This window comes from Alosa sapidissima, chromosome 8 (assembly GCF_018492685.1).
Source record: "Alosa sapidissima isolate fAloSap1 chromosome 8, fAloSap1.pri, whole genome shotgun sequence".
NCBI lineage: Eukaryota > Metazoa > Chordata > Actinopteri > Clupeiformes > Clupeidae > Alosa > Alosa sapidissima.
The window spans coordinates 3,275,086-3,297,093 of NC_055964.1; the positions used below are offsets into that span (position 1 = coordinate 3,275,086).

The following is a 22,008-nucleotide window of genomic DNA, read 5'->3' on the forward strand; positions in this document are numbered from 1 at the left end:
TGCAACCAATGGCTGCCCTAATGAGGTTAGTATTAAACAACATAGACGTGTATTTTCTTTGAAATTGAAAAGCTAATGTAAAACAGTTGTTCCATTCTATGTCTGCTTTATGCAAAGATGAAAAATTACCAGACAGGCTTCACACGGTCTATGGTAGTGCGCATGCGGGGTTTCACGTAGTCGTAGTAGCCCTGGTTCTTGTGCTCCTCCTGGCACCACACAAGGTCAGCATTTGGGTACTTCTCTGTCTCACTCTTCACCAAGTCAAAGGGAAATGGAGAGAGCTGAGAGAAAAAGAAATGGTTAGTGAATGTCAAATGTTTTTGAGTCAATACTCATTCCTCCTTATCTCATAGCCTAGTAAGCCTAAAGGCTCTATGAGTATGATGCTTTGCAGCTTAACATGTCATATAATGCTTAAGTTTGAAATAACAAACATTTGGCTACAGATTTCTCACTGGGGAACATTTAGCCAAATCTATAGAAGCTGGTTTCCACCACTATACAAAAAAGATTGTGATTACCGGTAATTGTTAATTTCTCTGAATTCTGAATCAATTTCTTGTAATTTTGATTTTTGTTCTTGCAATAACAGCTTTATTTGTAATTCAGATTTTGTATTCATTCTGTGTGCTTTTACAACCAACAAATACATGGAGCCACCTGCCCCCATTTTCAGGAACGGACATTCTTTCACGTGCATTCTATCACGTGCAAACTTTTTTGAAACATCTGCTTTTTAAAATGCTATTGATATGTATAATTTTGTTTGACATTTCCCCTATTTATGATAAGAACTGGGTTACCTGCTCGATGCGAACAATAGCAACAGTGTTTTCCATGCCTCTCGCCTTGCGTTCACGGTTCAGCTCATAGTAAACCTTGCCTGTGCAGAAGACTATACGCTTTACATCAGCTGGGTTTTGTGCTGCAGGCCCAGCCTCTGGGATCAGTCGTTGGAAATGAGTACCTATCAAGATAGAAGGTCTGATAGAGTGATTCTGGTACAATTCATTCACTTTAAGCAGTTACAATCACAGACGAAGATCATAATCATACCATCATGAAACAAAAATGTATTCAAAACGCATACATCATACCTGGAAGCATCTCGTCAAAGTTGGACTTGGCCTCAGGATGGCGCAGAAGAGACTTTGGCGTGAATACAATGAGCTACAATGAGCCAGACAGGGAACATAAAATATTTCGCCACATTACAAATCTTGTAATTCTTACAAATGACCATTTTAAAGCATGTAGTAGAACGAAAAGAGGTTTCCTAAGTTTTAATATGAAATTACAAACTCCAACAGGAGCACTCCTGACAACAATGACCTTAACAATGAAAGCACTCCTGATTTCAACAACACTGTGAACTGTGCATGCAGTCTTAATGCAAGCATGTTTGTATTGGCATGGCCCAGGCACGTTTTGCTCAGCCACTACACTACTTTACACAAATGGTCACACAATCCTACATGTACCTCTCAGTGTTTGTTTACTAAACCAAAAACTGCCAAAGGATTTTACAGTCTTCATCTAGAGAACTGAAAACTCCACTCTGACTTACAGGCTTTCTAAAGGGCTGCAAGATCTGTCTCCTCAGAACATGGAAAAGGTTTCCTGGAGTTGAGCAGTTCACCACAATCCAGTTGCAGTCATACAGCTGGCGCACAGCAAAGTCCTCAGTGATTTTCTGTGAGAGATCAGAGAGAGTGATAACAACATTGGCTGGAGAGAAAAGGGGAGAGGTGAGGTGAGGTGGTGGTGCATGGGTGGTGCCATCTCAGTGTTTCCCCATACATTGACTAATCTGTGGCGGGGCGCCACGAAATCCAAACCGGCCGCCAGACATTAATGTTATATGTTGTACTATTTAAATTAAAGATATGATAAAATCCTTTCATTGAGCACGGTTCATTGAGTTGCGCTTTTTACGCACGCAGCCTTTCCTTGCCCCCCCCCCCCACTCTCTCTCGTAACGAGCCCACTGCCCCTCCTCTGCATGTGCATTTAACAAAAGATTCACGATTGTTGAAGGATTGTTGTTGCCACATAGAAGCCTTGCATAGAAGATGTCGGGCTAAATTGCTATTAAATCCGCTTAGCATCGTGACCATGCTGCGCAAATTTGTTCAAAACTGCTGCATTAAAGTTAACTTTGCTAAGGTCTTATCACAACATACAGGCTACACTGAGGAGACTAAACTAAAGTATCTCAAAGCTAACGTTAGAATACTGTTTGGATGTCGAGTTTAGCATGCTTACTTACAGCTGCTTGTCAATTTCGTTACTTATGCAGGGCTCATTTTATTGACTCTGACAATGTTTGCAAAATCCCGATGTAAATGGAAAAGTGTTTTTCAAGATTCAAAAGTGCCTGTCCCAAGGAGAAGTACGAACCTTTATTTTAACTATGTAGAAAACGTTATGAATTGCATACACACATCAGCAGTCTTTTAACTGTGTTACAATTGCAAGGATTCCCTCACAAACGTCTTAAAGTGACAGGCACTCAGTTAGACCTATACACTAACCCCCCCTGTCCAAGTCAGCTACCGCCACAAATTGAATCCAATTCTGTGGAAAACACAGCATCTTACCGGAAAGACGTCAGGGTCATCATTACACATCTGGAGGAAACGCTCGGGGCGGGCTGAAGAATGTTCAGGTCCCTGTAGCAAGGGGTAAAATGATACAAAAAAATTAACAGCAAAGATTTGGGAAATAAAGTCAACATTCCATACCGAATCAACAAATGCCTTTAGTCAAACATTACAGATCTTCATTTGTTGATTTGAGGTGGAGTGACTCAGTTATGACATTCCTTTATGTCCACTCAGACAAACAAACAACTTGCAGATCCAGGATGAAGAGAAGAGAAAACCACTACTCACCATGCCTTCCATACCATGTGGCAGCAGCAATACAATGCCATTCTGACGAACCCACTTGGCCTGCCCAGGACAGATGAACTGATCAATGATGCATTGTGCAGTGTTGTGGAAGTCACCAAACTGGGCCTCCCACAAGACCAGGGCATTTGGGCTTGCCATAGCAAAGCCAAGCTCAAAGCCTATGAATCATGCAAGAGAACAGACAAGAGAAAAAAAGAACTGAACACATCATTCTAAACCCAAGGGTATTAACATAGTTTTTGTCATTATTGGCAGCCTCTACTCATCTTGGAGCTTTTAGTAAGACACTGGATCCTAGCTGCAGTAATTTGTTCCCCTTCAGCCACAAAAGTATTAGTGAGTTTGGGTAAGAATGCAGACATTCCTCATACTCCCAAGGAGTTTAGAGGGGTTGAGGTTAGGACTCTGTGTGGGCCACTACAGTTTTTTCATAGCATACAGAGGGATATTTCTTTAAGGACCTTGATTTGTCGATGGGTGCTCTCTAGAGATAGACCAATATATCAGTTTTGCTGATATACAGTATAGACCACTACTGCCCTACTTTGATGCTTATTAGTTTGTATCGATATTAGGCTTCTTATATCGGTGTTGCTGACCATCAGAGCCGGCTCTGCTGACCATTGTTCAAGTGTGCCCTCTTGTGTATAAGATAAATAACAAAGGCTTACTTGCACACAGAGTTAAACTAATCACCATTCATTTTGGGATACTGATCGTTGGGAACCATGGCCTTAATGTTATGAAATTCAGACACATTTTTGTCAGATTGCATTTTAAGAATAAAGCTAATATTATATGTGTAGCCTCATTTCAGATGCAAAATGGCTCAGCCATTCATTTGTCATTCACAGATTTCAGAGACAGATTTAGACATAAATGTTTTTCTACTTTGAAGGTGTAAAACAATGATTATTCCATGGTGGGGTAAATTCTGCACATTGCCTGTTGTTTATCATAGAAGACATTCACAAATTAACTCATCATAGTTCCCTTTATGCATTTTCTTTTCACTACAGCCAAATAAGATACAAGCATATCTGCCCACAATTTTGCATATCAAGCATATCTGCCCACAACCTTGGCCAAATATCAATTATTAATCAATTGCTGATGAACAGACATCCTTCGATTGCATTTGGCTTTTATGTGCTGCACTGTGTGCACCTGTGTGCTCTGCAGCCTGCTTTACAGCACAGTTACAGCATCACTGGTGTTCAATCCAAAACAGTAACTAAATACACTACTGGAGCCATTAAGCTCTAGTGCAACCCACACTATTGCAAATGTCTTGCACTGTACGGCTGCATGGTTCATTTTGTGCACATGCAATGGGTGTGGCTCTGGAAACTCAACCTACTAATTAGGAGGGATGGTCACATACAATCTGTACAGTATTTATTTTACAACTTGTTTTAACTTGTTTCTAATTGTTACCCTGATTGAAAATTATACCTTACTCACTGACCTAAGACTCCATACTCAGACAGAGAGCTGTTGCAGACGGTGTATGGTGCTTGGTTGGGGTCAATGTGATTCATGGGGATGCAGGTTCTCTTGTCCACATTTTGGTCGTGAAGTACATGGTGACGGTGGCTGACAGAAGACGGAAACAACTGTTCAGAAAACAGCAAGGGCTTCAAAGAACTCTTAGCCAGTAACAAACAGCTGGGAAGATTTAAACCCCAACGTGGCAGCAGTAGACTTTTAAAATTCTGCCTCACATATATGCTGCAGCTATGACTACATTTCATTTCTTATGAAAGAATACTCAAAAACCTCCTTTACGATTAAGAAAATAATCTGTTCCAGCATTCAACAGGGGACTCTGGAATCTTTTCTACTGTCCAGATATCTATTCTGTTGTTACCTGAAGGTGCCTCTCTCCACATCTTGGCCACTGAGCCTCACGTGAATGCCCTCTTTCAGCAGAGAGCCAAAAGCCATATACTCTCCCAGAGCCCAGTCGACTGTGCGGTTACGAATCATCTCACCTCTGCTCTTCAAGATACGACTTAGCCCTGGCAAGAAGGAGAGGAGAGTGGTAGATGGGAGCCAAAGAGAAATACAAAGGACATGAGAGACGCATAGGAAGCATCTGTTATTTTAAAGGTGATGGAATTTAAAAAAAATTAGCTTGAGGTTTGAGAGTGTCACCTCCATGAATAGTGAAGTCCTCTACAGGTACAGATGATGCCACCTGTCCGATATGTGTCAGCTCTTCCTCGCTCAGACCAGTAGAGGGACAGCTCATGCTCTTGGGTTGGCCGTCCAAAGTGAAGAAACCTACAAGACATGCATATACATTACATTAACAACCTACAAGACATGCATATACAGTACATTAACAACCTACAAGACATGCATATACATTACATTACATAATACACATTAACAACCTACATATTAGTCGTTCTAATAATGCAGAACAAAAGTGAAGGATTTCTCACATCATTTGAATCATGTATTCCCAAAATGGAAAATATTGTTTTCTACTTACCAGGCCAAGGGGAGTCAAGCCAGTGCTTAATGTGGAGGATTTTCTCATCTTTTGAGCGTGCATGTGCTTCCTCACAAATCTTATCATACTTAGCAATCTCCTCCTAAACAAATGTAAAGAGAAGGATATGTGCATCAGAATATGACCAAAATATCAATTGTCTTTTTGTGGCGAGTCACTGTTCTCACTCACTTCAGGGCTTAATTCAGTGCTAAATTTGCTTAAAACAGAAGTGTACTATATCTCTCTATGGGCCACATGATAAAATTGTGATGAGCACTTTTCTACACATAAAACATTTATGACAAGTTACTTGACAGGAAAACATGCACACCTGTGTGCATGGTCTTGTGGCGGCATAAGCATAGTATCTGTGATTTACTGATAGGTGATGGCAAGTAAGCAAGAGGAAGTAACGATGATGCACAGAGCCTACATGATCAGTGTGACTGCAGTTAGGAATTCTCACATATTGTTAACTACAGTGAGGATCATACGTTCTTGAACCCATGCTAAAGTTGACTAAAAAGAGGAATATAAAATCATCTTTTGAAAATTGTAAATCTTAATGCCTTAAGTAAAAAAAATGAGGAAATATCCAACCTTTAAGGACAGCAATTTTCTTTGTGAATGAATAATGTATCGTAAATAAATAAATGCCTATTCCTTAAAATACAGGGGTCATAAGTATTTAATGAATGTTAAATTCCCATAGAGGCAGGCAGATTTTTATTTTTAAAGACTTATTTCATGGATCCAGGATATTATACATCCTGATAAAGTTCCCTTGGCATTTTGAATTAAAAAAGCCCCACATCACATACCCTTCACCATATCTCACGATTGGCATGGGGTACTTTCCATAAGATCATTTCTCAATGCAAATCAAACCAGCTATTAGGTTAACTGAAATAAAACCATGCCAATCTCTAGGTATGGTGAAGGGTATGTGATGGTGTGGGGCTATTTTAATTCCAAAGGCGAAGGGAAATTAACCGGAATATATTAACTGGTACCATGTGTAGTTGAAAGATAAACATATTAATTATGTAACCGTCAGAAGGGAAATATACCAATTATATCAAATTAAGCGCTTCTTATGCGTTATGGTTTGTATATTATAGTATTGTTTATTTTCATTAGGCTGTTGATTAATTTGACATTGTTGTTATTTGTTGTTATTTGACACTTTCACATATCAAAACCAAACTTGGTTCATGGACTCAGGACCACATCCTGATGACGCACAATAGTGATTCTACGTGTTCTTCTTATCATTATTATTATTATTATAACAAAACGCTAATTTGCCATACAACCATACAGTAAAAAGTTGGGAAATTTGGCACATTGATTCGGTTCAGTCATATGTTTGTCATATGTTTCATATCTGCACTTCCGAGTGCTCTAGCGCCACCAACATTTAAAATTGTTTATTACATCTATGCACTTAACGTTTCAACCATGCACCACATTTTGAAAATTAAGGTATATCTGGAATCCTTGGATGAGACCGAATTCGACGCACCCCATGACGTCAATATCCGCCATGTCTGACGTTCCGCCATATTGAATTTCATCAAAAACACTTTTCAAAGTGAATTTCATCAAAAACACTTTTCACAAAACAGTTTTCACAGGTCACAAATTTCATCCAATTTTCACGAAACTTGGCACAGATGATCTTCAGACCATGCCTCACAAACGCATTGCTTTTTGGACCTTTATTCAAAATTGGTCGGCTGTGACGACCAATCGAAATTGGCGGCAAAGCCGCCAAACAGGAAGTGAAATATTATCTCAGCCAAGCTTTCACGTATCAAAACCAAACTCGGTACATGGGCTCAGGACCCAATTAGGAGAAGGTTCAATAAATTTGGTGACTTTTGACCACTATGGGGGCGCTATAATCACAGGAAGTAGGCTCATATCTCAGCAACACTTTCACATATCAAAACCAAACTTGGTTCATGGACTCGGGACCACATCCTGATGACGCACAATAAATTTAGTCACCATTGACCACAAGGGGCGCTATAATAAACAACACTTTCTCATATCAACACCAAACTTGGTCATAAGGGGCGCTATAATTAGCCACACTTTCTCGTATGGACACCAAACTTAGTACGTAGACTCGGGACCACATGCTGAGGACGCACAATAAATTTAGTCACCGTTGACCACAAGGGGCGCTATAATTGGCAACACTTTCTCGTATCGACACCAAACTTGGTACGTAGACTCAGGACCACATCCTGAGGACGCACAATAAATTTAGTCACCGTTGATCACAAGGGGCGCTATAATTAGCCACACATTCTCGTATCGACACCAAACTTGGTATGTAGACTCGGGACCCCATCCTGAGGATGCACAGTACATTTAGTAATGTTTGACCACTAGGGCGGCGCTAGAGGAACAGGAAGTGCTGATGCATGTCAGTTGCAGTGAAGTGCAGTTGAGAGACCCTGGGCAATGGGCAAGCAGTGCAGTAAAGACCTTTAGGCAATTGGCAGGCGAAGCAGTAGAGACCTTGGTAATGTCAAATTTATCTGCCATCTCGGCAGCTCAAGTATCTGCAACCAGCTTGGCCCCCTCATTGCTGCTTTGCAGCTATATTTTATTATTGATATTCTCCTTAATGTAGTCTTACCATGCTGTTGTTATTGTTATTATATTTGATTGAATGGACATTATTGTTTATTGTTGCTATTTCCCTTCATTTTCATTAGGCTATTGGTTGAATTGACTGAATTGACATTGTTGTTTATTATTGCTATTCTCCTTAATGTAGTCTGACCAACATTTTTAAATTGTTCCCAGCTAAATTTAAGTATTATATTGTTTTGTATTTGTATGTCGCTTTGGACAAAAGTGTCTGCCAAATCCCATAACAATAACCATAACCATACCAAATACAGTGCTGGCCAAAAGTATTGGCAGCCATGCTAAAGTTGACTGAAAAGAGGAATATAAAATCATCTTTTGGAAATTGATCTAAATGCCTTTAGTGAAAAATGAGGAAATATCTAACCTTTAAGGACACCAATTTTCTTAGTGAATGAATAATGTATCATAAATAAATAAATGTTCTTCCTTAAAATACAGGGGTCATATTGGCACCCCTATGTTAAATTCCCATAGAGACAGGCAGATTTTTATTTTTAAAGGCCAGTTATTTCATGGATCCAGAATACTGTGCATCCTGATAAAGTTACCTTGGCCTTTGGAATTAAAATAGCCCCACATCATCACATACCCTTCACCATACCTAGAGATTGGCATGGGTGTTATTTCAGTTAGCCTATTAGCTGGTTTGATGCTCATTGAGAATTTAACATAGGGGTGCCAATACTTATGACCCCTGTATTTTAAGGAAGAACATTTATTTATTTATGATACATTATTCATTCACTAAGAAAATTGGTGTCCTTAAAAGGTTAGATATTTCCTCATTTTTCACTTAAGGCATTAACCCTTAGAACCCTAAGCTGTTTTTAGGGCATTTTCACTACCTTTATTCATAAGGATTTATTCTGGTCATTGTGAGTGCCACACACACATATTATATATTGTTTTTTTCAGCAGAGTCTAGGCTATCCAGATCGGTCATGCCATCATGTCATGTATTAGTAATAGCATTGATTTTATTTTGTTTTTTAAAGAATTAAAATATAAAAAGCGTATTATAAAAATTCTTATATTTTGACCTGTATCTCACCATAGCAAGCTCATAGCTCTACATGCATTTCATGTGTGTGTAGGGCAGACTGTCCTGAATCGGGCAATATAATTGCCATGTTGGAGGGATACTCTGGGGCTGAGCAATTTACAGAAATATGTGGTGTATGATTTAGGGAAATAAATGCCATTTTTTATTTAGTGATGAAAAATGACCTTTCTGCGCTCCATATCTATGACACAAACTGATCTGACCTGACTTGACCCAAGTTTGCGTGTTAGCATGTGTGCCATAATGACTCAACTTTTTACTGCATTGCCATGAACAAAGTAAAGGCAAAAAAGGCGTTTCTTTGTTCAACAAATTGGGATGCAATGTGAGCCTTGAATTGGATGCCATGCAGGAATTTGCTAGGATCTCAAAACCGGATTATGAACATGCTTTGCTGTAGAGAAACACACGATAGCGTTGGATTATAAACATACTTTGCCACAAAAACAGACAAAAACGTGGGGTAAGTCCAGCTATATGAAGTCATTGTTTTGCCGTCACTTCGTCTGTTTTATAACCCAGAAGGATGTACTTGGTATCAAATGATAGCTCTGTGTCTCCTCTTTCATCTGACATGTGTGGCATATCTATCCGATCACAGGTCCGCGAGTAATTCAAACGAGAGTAATGGGTGTGCAGCGTTGGTTTGTGTACATGACGTTAACATTTTGCAGTCACTTCGTCTGTTTTTATAAGCCAGAAGGATCGATATACATGGTACCAATGGATAGCCCTGTGTCTCCTCTTTCATCTGATATGCTTGCCATATCTATGCGATCACCGGTTCGCGAGTAATTCAAACGAGAGTAATGGGTGCGCAGGTGAACGTAGAGAAGTATAGACTGTAAATATGATGCTATTTGATTTAATTTCATGATTTTTTTTAATTTTCATACTTGATCGTACAGACAAGTGCGTGGTCTCGTTGGAAAGCCCCACTTCCTCTCTGTCATGCTATAAAAATTTCATCTCGCTGCGATGAACAGCCGCGGAGCAATGTAACAGAGAAGAAAGGGTGTGTTTTTTGACGCACTTTGCGTCAATCGGGTTCTAAGGGTTAAGATCAATTTCCAAAAGATGATTTTATATTCCTCTTTTCAGTCAACTTTAGCATGGGTGCCAATACTTTTGGCCAGCACTGTAGCCTAATATCGTGTGATCTATAAAACATGTTGACAACTCAAAAATTAACTTGTATTTTGCATAGGTCTGGTTTTGCTGTTACAAAAAAAAGACTTTACTGATCATGTAACTTATAGTGCCTAGCCTATAGGGTGTTGCATGCACTCATTATGAACAGCCCTGCAATTTTGCTCTACTCTACATATTAGCAAGGCTCTGAAATATCTTCACAGACATCCCACATTTTTTGGATTATTGCAGAAAGCAACAAACTTCTAATAAAGAAATGGAGCAGGCAAAAGACAAAAAAACAAACAATCAATCAATCAATGTTTCAAACCAGAATAGCAGGAAAGGTTATAATGGTTAAGACATTAAAAGGTGGACAGAATTATTTCTTGTAGACCTAGTTATTGCTTAATTTAGCCTATTTTCAGCTAATTTAATTCAACAGGCAAAGATCCTGAGGTCTGCATCTCAATCGCTTTGTACTGACCCACGGTCTGCTTGCACAAAAAGAGGGCCGTGCCTTTGCTGTCGCTGGACCAAAATACATTTGTTACATTTAGGGCCTGTGTCCACCAATCACGTTTTTTGTGCAGACAGTGCCCTCAACCTTATTTTCAGTCAAGTGTTTATTGTTGCTAGGTTACAATGCTTTGATTGGTCATCGAGAGAGAAGTGACATTGACAAGCCTAGCGCTGTTCTAAAAGTTGAACAGATTTCAACTTTCAGAGCTCGGAGCGTTGCGAAAAAAAAAAAAAAAAAAACCATAGCGCCGTCCTGAACTTCACAGGATTTGTATAGAAAACAGCCGCTGTCAGCGAAAAAAAACGTGATTGGTGGAGACAGGCCCTAAAGCGTTTCTAATTTGTTCTGTTCTATTCTGTTGTACTATAATGGCTTTAAGCACTTTGGATCAATTCTGTTGTGTTAAATGTGCTATATAAATAAAGTTGACTTGACTATAAAACATACACCCAGTAGTTGTTCATTTTGTGTGTGGCTGGAATTGTGAAATATGAATGTCCACATCGGTCAGTGACGGGTAAACTCTACCAGTACCATTTAACAGTGTTGAAACCAGTATTAAAAATGTGTTTTGCGGCAATGTCAGCTTTTCACAATGTAATCAATGTAACAGACTGTAGTTAATTCCCCTAATAAACCTATAGGGCACAACAGGAATAGTTCACCTCCATCCAAGACGACCCTTCTGTGGGGAGATTTACCTGCAAGATGTATGCTAATCTGGCAAATGTAAAGTTTGTCTCGACCCATTCAAGGATAATTGTAGGAGGATCCTATAGCAAGTTGTACAAAAAGATCGGTACATTGGGCCCCTTACCTCATATTCCTGTCTAGTTACTGAGCCCTCCGCAATGAGCTTTTCAGCATACTTCTGCATAACACCCTTCTGCTTCTTGATCTGTTTGTACATGAGTGGCTGAGTGAACATGGGCTCATCCATTTCATTATGGCCGTTCCTTCTGTAGCACACCTAAGGAATAGAGGAAGACACACACACCAAGTCACTAAGGGCTCAATGACTAACAGAACAAGCTCTTTGAAATGCACATGAATAAAGACAGAATAAAATATACTGAGACATTACTCTTCAAAACAGCACTCAATATTCCAGTTCCCTAAAAAGTCAGAATGTTGATATTCTAAAGCAAGCAAACACACTCACCAAATCAACCACTACATCCTTGTGAAAGGTGGCCCTCCATTCTGCGGCAACATTACACACATACATCACAGCCTCAGGGTCATCTGCGTTCACGTGAAAGATGGGAGCATTGACTACACGTGCAACATCAGTGGGATAGGGCGAGGAGCGTGCCATTCGAGGGTCGGTGGTGAAGCCAATCTGGATAGACAGAGGGCAGATAAAACTGATGAAGGTGTCAATAAAAATCTCTCTCCTTATATCAGAGACAGAATGTTAACTTCAGCAAAAGACTGGTGCCTATCATTATACAAGGTGACCAAAACTGGACTACTTTTATAGAAAGGCCTTTTAACCTATTTAAAAAATGAATTGATAGTTGATTCTGGGATTATACCCATCTAAAACTACAATAGGTTGGAAATTTCACCAAGCTGCCTTGCAGTTCACACACTGTTCCTACTCTCTGACATCCTAAAATTGAGAGTTTCCCACTGAGATCCCTTAGAGTTTACTGGTACCTGTCTGTTATCTGTCTATTGCACAGAATTAGCTCTAAACTCGGGCTGCAACTACGATTACTTTCATAGTACATTCATCTGTCAATTATTTTCTCGATTAATGGATTAGTTGTTTCATCGATAAAATGTTGAAATATTGACAAAACCCTAGTTTATGTCCTCAAATGCCTTGTTTTGTCCAGATATTTAGTTTACATTCATAGAAGAGTAACTAAAGCTTAACATTTTCTAGTTTTAAATGCTGTAATCAGAGAATTCTGAGGCATCTTCCTTAAAAAAAATGACACAAACCGATTTCCAAAATAGTTGGCAATTCATTTAATTGTTGACAACTAATTAATTGTTGCAAACTTATTCTCAACTTATGTGCTTATTCTACAAAATGCTGGAAATGAGTTGCCACTGTGCTTTTCAGACAGCATTAATGGTCAGGTACCTGGTTGTTAGCAACAACATGCACAGTGCCATGAGTGGTGTATGACGGCAGGTCACTCAAGTGGAATGTCTCATAGACAATACCCTGACCAGCAAAGGCTGCATCCCCGTGCAACAGGATTGACATGACCTGAAACACATACATACATACATACATACATACATACAGTACATACATAAAGTCTGAATTTTTGAACAAGAAAAAAACATGAAAATCATATGAAATAAAGCTGCAAGTAGTGATGCAGGAAACACCTTGATATCAGCAATTAGCATAGTGATCTGAGCCCAAAGCTATAATATCTCTGCATACCCTCAGGATTTCTGCAGGCTTCAAGTAGTTAAATTGAACTTTCTTTTTAACCTTTTTAAGATGTAAAATACGAAGGAAAACACAGCTCGACATTAATGGCTGCCCAATTGCCCTTGGCCACCAAATTGTTACAAGTGACAAACACATTTGGTAAGCTTTGGCAGCCAAAAGCTCAAAACAAGGGGAGTTGAAGCAGGAGAGACAGCTCTATACGAGACAATATAAGAATGCACAGTATCACACATAGCCATACTATCTATACATGCACACATTATACAGCCACATATAGTGTACATACACACAACCACTACACTTGCACATAAAACCGCAGGCCACATGGACATGGGACATCAGTTATCAGTTCCATATTGATTTCATTTGTAGTTATCATAATAATTTCATAATATTGATACCATTGATACAATGTACGCAGAATTGCTGAGCAAAAATGTTAAATAACCACTGTAAAGTAGTGTTAAATTAATGTTAACAAATTAAGACCAACCTAAACGTTTTTAAGACCTACTGCATGAAAAGTATAACACTCATTAGATTTTAGAGTTTTTTGGACTTTTTAAGACCCTGTGGAAACTCCTAATGCCTAATTTCATTACAGCATGAAACATGTCTGGGGAGATGCATTACCCTTTTGCCATCCGTGTCTCCACAGTAGAACTGCTCGGCCTTAGTTTTGCCCTGAACCACTGGATTGACTGCTTCCAGATGAGATGGGTTGGCAACCAAAGAGAGTGTGATGTTCCGGTCAGTCACACGATTTATTCTTCTGTGGTACATACCAAGGTGATACTTCACATCACCAGAGCCCTGATAAACACAAAAAGGCATGGTTACGCCCGTACCCTTACAGTGTGTTGGCTGGTGTGATCTGCACATGGATGCAGACTGCCCACTGTATTTGTAAGTGGACTCACCTCATCTGCAGCCTCCAACTTCGAGTCAAACTGGCAGAAGATCTGCTCTAACTCTTTGCGAATTACATTGGCCAGGACATTCAGACGACCCCTAGACAGACAGAACACTGAAAAGCTCAGACATACCATGATCGAAGGAATGCTTTATATCTGTGAGGATTTTCAGGACTTTCTAGGAACCATTGGTCATTGGAATACTGATCAAAGATGACCGTATAAATGACACAATGAATGTGTAGTAACTCTGAAGGAAAGAAACCATGTATGAGTTATCTTTCACAAGAGGTAGGTGAAGAGGGTTTACGTTTGTAAAGAAATAATGAATACAAAACATACAGTGTATGCAATACATAATAAACAACATAGATACAACAACAATTACACTGTGTTGTGGCATGTGATGACATTAACTTGCTCCACATGTGCATACATATTGAATACGCCGGCCTGCACTTCTCAACATTGACCATGGTTCCATGCAGCCAATAAACGGTTTCAAACCAGTTTATTGGGAATAAACCGAATTTGTGTGTCTTATTCTGATTGAAATAAACTGAAAAAGGCCATATTCGGTTTACTAATAAACCTTCCTTCCAGAAGGAAGAGTGTTGTAGGCCTGCGCATGCTCAATTCACACAGAATTAGGATAAAATGAACCAATTGCCTCACGCAATTGCCTCACTTTCCTAATCATGGCGAAACAACGTGCACAGTTTTGGAAAGACGAGGAGACAAACTTATGTCTTGCAATCATGCAAATGTCATGGAGTTCATCGACGGGAGAAAATGTTGTCAGCAACGTTTTTAAAAAGATTTGTAAAAGACTTAATGAGGCTGGCTATCAACATACACCTGAAGAACTGAAATACAGATGGAAGACCCTGAAGCAGCTCCACCCTCCACCAGTGGAGATTTACATCATGACGTTCGGAGCCTATTTGTGGGCTGCGTCGCTGACTTATTCGAAATAATGTCAATTTCTCTGTAACCAGGAATATGCTCAAAAAGTGACATTCTACATGTAAACAGGTTAAACGGAATATTGACATAAACGGAATTTGGGCAATAAACTGATTCAAAACGTTTTCATCCCGGCATGAAAACGTGCTCAATGTCCTGTATCAAGTTGTACTTAAAAACTTTAAAACTTAAAAGTCTTAAAACTTTTTTTCTTATTGATCACTGCACTGTCACACACATTATGCTGGCTTGGTCAGCTCCCAACACCATCAATCTCTGCAGTGGTCTGAGTGTACTACTAACCTGTGAGGCATTCCCATAATGACATTCTCCACTCCTTTCTCACTGGACATATCAATGATGGTTTTGAGTGCCGGGATGAGTGATTCACAGCCCTCCAGGCCAAAACGCTTCTCAGATGACCATTTCCTTTGCAAGAACTCCTCAAACCTGCAACATACCAGTACAAATGGCTTGATCTTACAGTACTGTAGAAAAAGCAAGTCATATTTGGTTGATCAGGCAAAAAAGTCAGCACCAAGACACCTCAAACAGCATTAAGATCCGCATTTCCTTTTTCTACATCATTACAACCTCCCATGAACAAAAACGTAAAAATAGAAATGGCCATGTTCTATTCCAAGACAGGTCAGCCTGGAAAACTAAAGCACATGTTTGTTTATAGAGGTACGTTTTTAGTAGGCCTACCGGGTGGATCGAATCATACGAGCCAGGAGGGTTCTCTTCTCTTCTATGGTGAAGTGCATAATACCAGGTTTCTCAAACTTCTGTCGGATCCACTGACACTGGTCCAGGTCATTGATGAACATGAATTCAACACCAATGTGCTGGCAATATGCTATCTAACACAACACACAAAGAATGGGCTTATGGGCAGCACAAGGAAAAGACTGCATTAGAAACATTTACAGTTTATATTCCATTAACAAATTGGTAGATTAAGGGTGTTTTCACACTTGGTCCCTTTCAGCCTTCTAAACGAACTCAGGTCGATGACTCAGCATTTTTTGTGCATATGTGAACACGCCACGCCAACCAAACTCTGAATATCTTTTCATCCAATCTATTAGTAGGCTAACTAACTATGTAGAAATCAGTGGACTTTGGAATACATTGCTCACTATTTTTCATGATCTGCTAGGCCAGGGGCGGGCAAACTTTTTGGCTCAAGGGCCACATTGGGTTTTGAAAATTGCCCGGCGGGCCGCACAACAAACCCCCCCCCCCCCCCCCCCCCCCCCACGACACACAAAATAAATTATTTTTATATAAAAATACTGCTAATTTTATGCTGTTTAACAAATGTATACATTTTAATTCACGCTTTAATTCACGTTTATTTCTCAATGATCTTCTGCCTGCTCCGCTATGGCTAGTGCTGTACCTACGGCTGGGCCCTCTCACAGTTTTTAAATGGTCAGTAGTGGGAACTACTGTTGCCTTCATGATTTCCTTTTAAAAGTTTCTTATAAGAAGGACATATCACTTATCAACAATGACAAGCCAGAACCTGCGGCTCTCTCTCCCTCTCGTGAGTGCAGACGCGTTCCCAATTAAATGGATCGCATAATGTTCACGTTAGATCTGCTGCAAAGGAGATAACTAAAAGTTAACTTAGTTTAACATGAGGTTATCTCTATTTAACATGATGTTTTGACAGTGACATTGTAAACATTGGAGAGTGAAAAGCAGTTTGCAGTAAAGCTAACCAACTATCAAAGGGGAAAAAATAGCGAGCAGCCTGATAACCAAATGAAATGCTTGGCGGGCCGGATGAAAGTGCTTGGCGGGCCGGATCCGGCCCGCGGGCCGCAGTTTGCCCACCCCTGTGCTAGGCTATTATCTCATTGCATACATATACAAGAGACAAGAGGATGTATGCAATAACTTCAGATCAGAATTCTTTCTGAAAATATATTATAATATTTATATTTCAGAAAATGAAACAAAATCACCACACCAATTATGGGTTATGGCAATTATTTCAACCTGATAAAGAATGATAATGAAAATACATAACCCAGAGCAACTACATAGCCCATAATCCATAGCAGGTCTGAGACCCGCAGAGAAGGTATGAACCAAGTCCCTTTTGTTTTGGTCCACCTTCTGGTCCCCTTTAGTGGGTGAGTGAGTTTGGTTCTTTTAAAAGGAACTATATGTGAAAACACCCTAAGACTAGACCTAGGTTGGCACAATACACACCTGTACACATTTTACACACCTACATTAACAACATTATCACAATGGAAAAACTGTGATTGTACTGTATGTGTGTCATTTGGGTTAGGATGCTAGGTTACTGGGAGATGTGAGATGTGTATGTGTAGTGTGGTGGTGAGCTAACAGAGCATGTGACTCCATTCACCTCCAACCGTCTGATGATCTCTCGGAGGGGCAGTGCACTCTCATCCCCACCAATAAAGGTTGTGGTTGGTAGGCGGAACACTTTATCCAAGTCGGATTCATCTAGACCATAAAAGCCTGATATTCCAGCAACCCCAGTGAGATGGGGTTGGGAGGGAGGGGATAGTGTAACGGTAAAACAGGAGCAGAAGAGGACAGATGCCAAGGTAAAAATGAGATAGATAATAGAGATAGAGATAGAGAAAGATAATGAGACAATGTAGTCAGTCCACAGAAATGGAATAAAGGATACAGAAAGAGAAGCCAAACCAAAAAATCAAGGGTGGTAAAAATGGGAGAAAAGAAAGTTGGGTTAATTGGGATAATGGGTTAATGGAGATGTGTCATCAGGAAAACACAGTGATTTTAATTTAAAAGCAAACAAATGAAAAATGTCAAGCCAAAACGTGTTAATAATGTTATGACAACATATATGCAAGGTAGCGCAAAAGAGTTTTTTTTTATGGCCACCGATAACAGAACAAACACAATGAAGACACACAGAAGACAAGCACAGTTAGAAAAGGTGAGAAATGAGAGGCAGGAAGACGGGGTGAAGTGAGGGGGGAGAGAGATTTAAATAATGATAGAGGTAAAGACAAAAAAAGCATATACTGTTAAGTAACACAATTACCGGTATGTAATCACAATACACAAATTGTAAAATGTACATGATTGAACAGTACATACACTCTCCAAATCTGACAGTAGTAGTGATATACTGTATGTTTATGGCGGTCTAGTATTGGCTTATGTTGACTTATAAAGATTGTTGCACTTCTCTCATAATGGTAAATGCCTCAAAAAACGTACTGTCACTGCATCTACACCAGTGTATGTTAGTAAAATCATAAGAGAAACTAATGCTGAAATTCATTTGCAATGAACAAAACTTTTATTAGAAGTTTCACCAGCAATTCCGTTTCGAGCCTCACGCTCTTCATCAGACTTGTAAAATCTGTGTGAGGCTCAAAACGTAACTGCTGGTGAAAGCTCTAATAAAAGAACTGAAAGGGGAGCAAGTGTGCAGACATTCCCTGCTGTTGTACACTTTTATACTTTTTGATCCAGCACCTGCCTCTTGTACCACAAAATGTTTTTCGACGAACAAAACTTGCTCATAATAACAAGCAGACTCATTTTTTTAACGGCTGTATTGATGTATTCCAATGGAAAAAGCTCCTGCTACTGCACTTAGACATAAATGAAATGAACAAGCACAGGCAAATGGGCCAGAATTAAAATTTATTATACTGAATTACCTTTCATTCATCTATCAGCAGGTGTGTCTACTACTCCCATATTCTAAAATATACCTAATGTTCTTGATGTTGAATCCACTACAATGGTATAGGCAGATCACAGTTAGCAAAAGGCAGATGACCATCATGCATAAATGGATGGTGGCAAATCACTTTTTGTTAATTATACCATTTAGTGGCCATGAAACAGAAATATTCATTATATATAAAAAAAGATAAAAAATTTTTTTTAAAAAAAAACACTGAACCAAGTTTTTCAGCCTTTCATAGCACTATCTCTGAATGTGCCAGTCTGCGCATAACACAATATATTGTGCACATGCAGAATTGATGCAACATGACAGATAAACATCTGCTACTGCCACTGGTAAATGTCATATTATTTGTTAACAGGCCATTACCAGCCAACAAGGCAGATATTGACTGATACCAATGTATATCGGTGCATGCCTAGGCAAAAGTAAAAAAAAGACAAAACGCTCAAACACACTCTCTCAGGCAACTGCAGGAGGCTCCGTTTAGACCAACTACATAACCTCCAAAACACCTTTCTATCCCACAACAAAGAAAATGCAAGTGTTGACCTCAAAAAATATGACTCAGTTGAAGCCAAATGATGCAAGCACTTTGAAGACCAGCAAGTCATGACATGGCATTGATTATAAAGTGTTTCAAAGAGGAAGCAGCAGATGTAAGTGTAGAATTAAATTCTGTAGTGGTGACGGCACCAACATGCACAATTTAATTTCTTCTTGCATTTGAATATCCTAACATTAATACTAATAATATGTATACTAATACTAGTATGAATTAATACACTGCACAACATCCTTTTGGCAAATCATACAAAGTAGCATACTGCATAATGTTGTGTAATTATGGGTCAGCCAGTGATGGAAAAAATATTGTAGCATTTTATGTACAATGAAATAGGTTATATGGGAGACATGAAATATGGAGAACACATCTTCTATATTATATAGCATCTTGAACTTATTCAGATAAGTAAAGGCAAACACGAAATTGAGGAAAATTATTAGGAAAAAAATAAGTCTAGTCTAGGGTATAGGGAATAGGGATTGAAAACCAGTAAGATTATGGGTGTGAGTATCATTGTGTATCTACAGGAGTACATGACTGAATCTGGATATGCTCAAAATCGTAAATGAATATGATTTAGAGAGGTGAGTGATGAAAGTGAGAAGAGATGAGAAAGGAGAGAAGAAGAGAAGGAAATTAAAGAGCACTCAACAACCCAAAAGCAGGGCTTACAGTGTAAGAGGATCACAATGCACTTGGAAAAAAGTTAAGGCTTGAGCCTCCAGCTGTGGTACAAAGTCCAAGGGTAATTGCACCCCACCCCAACCAATACAATGTGAAGTCACAGGCGGACACATGGAGGTCTCCAAGGTGCAAGTAGGCAGCAAAACGTTTTTATATGGGCAATATAAAGATCAAAGGAGAAAAAGAGGCCCTCCTTGAGCAACATGCCTTTTTGTACAGATATTGTTTTTAAGTATCAAGACAGAACAACTCCAAACCATGACAGTGTCTCGAGTCCTCAGTGACCTTCAAAAACTAAGAGCAGATCAGCATCCAAAGCCGAATGCCAAACCGTATCTTTCAGTGCAACCTTTTATCTTGCTGTCAAAAAACCAAACTACTGGGCACAAGCTGAAAAAGCTATAGTGTGTGATGTAAGATGAGTATTACCCTGTTCCACACAGTCCCTAACATAGGGAACACAATCAGATTCTGAAAAGTGAAAAGAGGAAGACAGGAAATAACACACATATGCTGGTTTGTTTTCAGAAGGGACTAAAGAGTAAATGTTAGAAAATTAAAGTAATGATCACTTGGCCACTCATATAACAGCCCATCTTTAAAAATATTTACATTTCATTTAATATTTAACTACTATGATGAGTTATTGCAAAAACCCATGATTTAAATACCCATTCAAATTGTGTATCGTGCTCATGAGTTCAATTCAAAACTGCATGGTAAAGGCTGCACAGACACCAAGTAAAAAGAGCACTGTACTGCAGACAATCACTAGAAGAGAAGAGTTCAGTTATAACTCTGAGATGCACTAGCCCATTAGCCACAAAATGGAGCACTGTATAGCCCATAACAGACATTCTAAAGCTGTATGTAATATAAAGAATTTACTGTAGAAATTCTGATTATAGAGATTGTCTGACTGTCTAAAAAATTCTACGTGAAAAGCTCTGGCTTGACCAAAAAACGCAAAAGACGACAAACACACACACAAACACCTCGATCCTGTAGAGCCTACCTCCAACAGTTAGAACACTGAGTCGCTCCTTGACAATTCTCATGTCTGGGGAAGGCAGTGGAAGAAACAAAGAGACCCAATGGGGTTAGTCACCCACCCAGTTTTTGCTTGGGTCCTCATGAAGCTATGATGAAGCAGGACAAGAAGCTAGCGCTTCGCACCACATCTGCTGCTGATAGCTCACAGCGCATAACATCAAATGTTTCTACATACTGCACACAGTATTCTACACACAAAGCGTCTCAAACTATAACGGGAAGCAACATGCCCACCTTCACACACACACAGACACACACACACACACAAACTATTGACCTATCGCTAAGCCCTGCCAATCGAACGCAAATAAGCCAAAAGCAGATCAGTACCAGCCGCACTCAGACTTCAGCCTAAAACTCTGTAGAGTTGCTTTAGAAGCTATGATTTTCGATCAGTGATCAGATTTTTAAAGGGATTCAGTTGAAAACAATGGCTAAACGATAAGCATTGGATTAATGTAACACATGGAATAGTTACTTTCAGTCTGGTATGATCTATCTGCTAAAGGCGTTAAATTAAATAATTCCTCCCAGCTCTCCCTATGGATTCCTAATATGTAACCTTAACAAAACAGAGCTATGTCTGTGGATAAGCCACATAATCACTTCATCTAATATGCGTGTCACTTGAAGAAAACAAATATAACTTTTACTTTTAGACAGCTAGCATTACATTACACCAAGCCATTGTCAGGCAAACCAACATAGATTTTGGCCTCAACTACCAGGAAAATTGGTTGGGATGCAAAGAAAAACCCTCAAGCTACTTCACCATAAATAAGTATTTCGTTGCAAGAAAATGGTGTGACTCATGACCCACAATAATGAGGCACTTGAACAAAAATGAGCTGCAATTGGGTTGCCAGGAAAAA

At 39.3% G+C, this 22,008-nt stretch overlaps 1 protein-coding gene across 6 annotated transcripts in view; it reads right to left on the reverse strand.

The window, feature by feature from the left end:
• The window catches only part of LOC121716056 (2-oxoglutarate dehydrogenase, mitochondrial-like), a 40,122-nt gene that overhangs the window by 2,643 nt on the left and 15,471 nt on the right, over positions 1–22,008 (reverse strand). For 3 of the 6 annotated variants that reach the window (XM_042102209.1, XM_042102210.1, XM_042102215.1), the window contains 20 exons: positions 21,099–21,143; positions 20,513–20,554; positions 17,500–17,615; positions 15,819–15,973; positions 15,414–15,560; positions 14,151–14,241; positions 13,864–14,043; positions 12,907–13,035; positions 11,971–12,150; positions 11,626–11,778; positions 5,419–5,521; positions 5,076–5,204; positions 4,789–4,939; positions 4,387–4,514; positions 2,898–3,076; positions 2,604–2,675; positions 1,571–1,696; positions 1,101–1,173; positions 807–970; positions 130–284 (listed from right to left, as the gene is read on the reverse strand). In XM_042102209.1, the coding sequence (XP_041958143.1) occupies positions 130–284; positions 807–970; positions 1,101–1,173; positions 1,571–1,696; positions 2,604–2,675; positions 2,898–3,076; positions 4,387–4,514; positions 4,789–4,939; positions 5,076–5,204; positions 5,419–5,521; positions 11,626–11,778; positions 11,971–12,150; positions 12,907–13,035; positions 13,864–14,043; positions 14,151–14,241; positions 15,414–15,560; positions 15,819–15,973; positions 17,500–17,615; positions 20,513–20,554; positions 21,099–21,143 (2,518 nt within the window). The remainder of the gene's footprint in view (positions 1–129; positions 285–806; positions 971–1,100; positions 1,174–1,570; positions 1,697–2,603; positions 2,676–2,897; positions 3,077–4,386; positions 4,515–4,788; positions 4,940–5,075; positions 5,205–5,418; positions 5,522–11,625; positions 11,779–11,970; positions 12,151–12,906; positions 13,036–13,863; positions 14,044–14,150; positions 14,242–15,413; positions 15,561–15,818; positions 15,974–17,499; positions 17,616–20,512; positions 20,555–21,098; positions 21,144–22,008) is intronic. The other 3 variants (XM_042102212.1, XM_042102214.1, XM_042102211.1) reach the window with 2 other exon arrangements.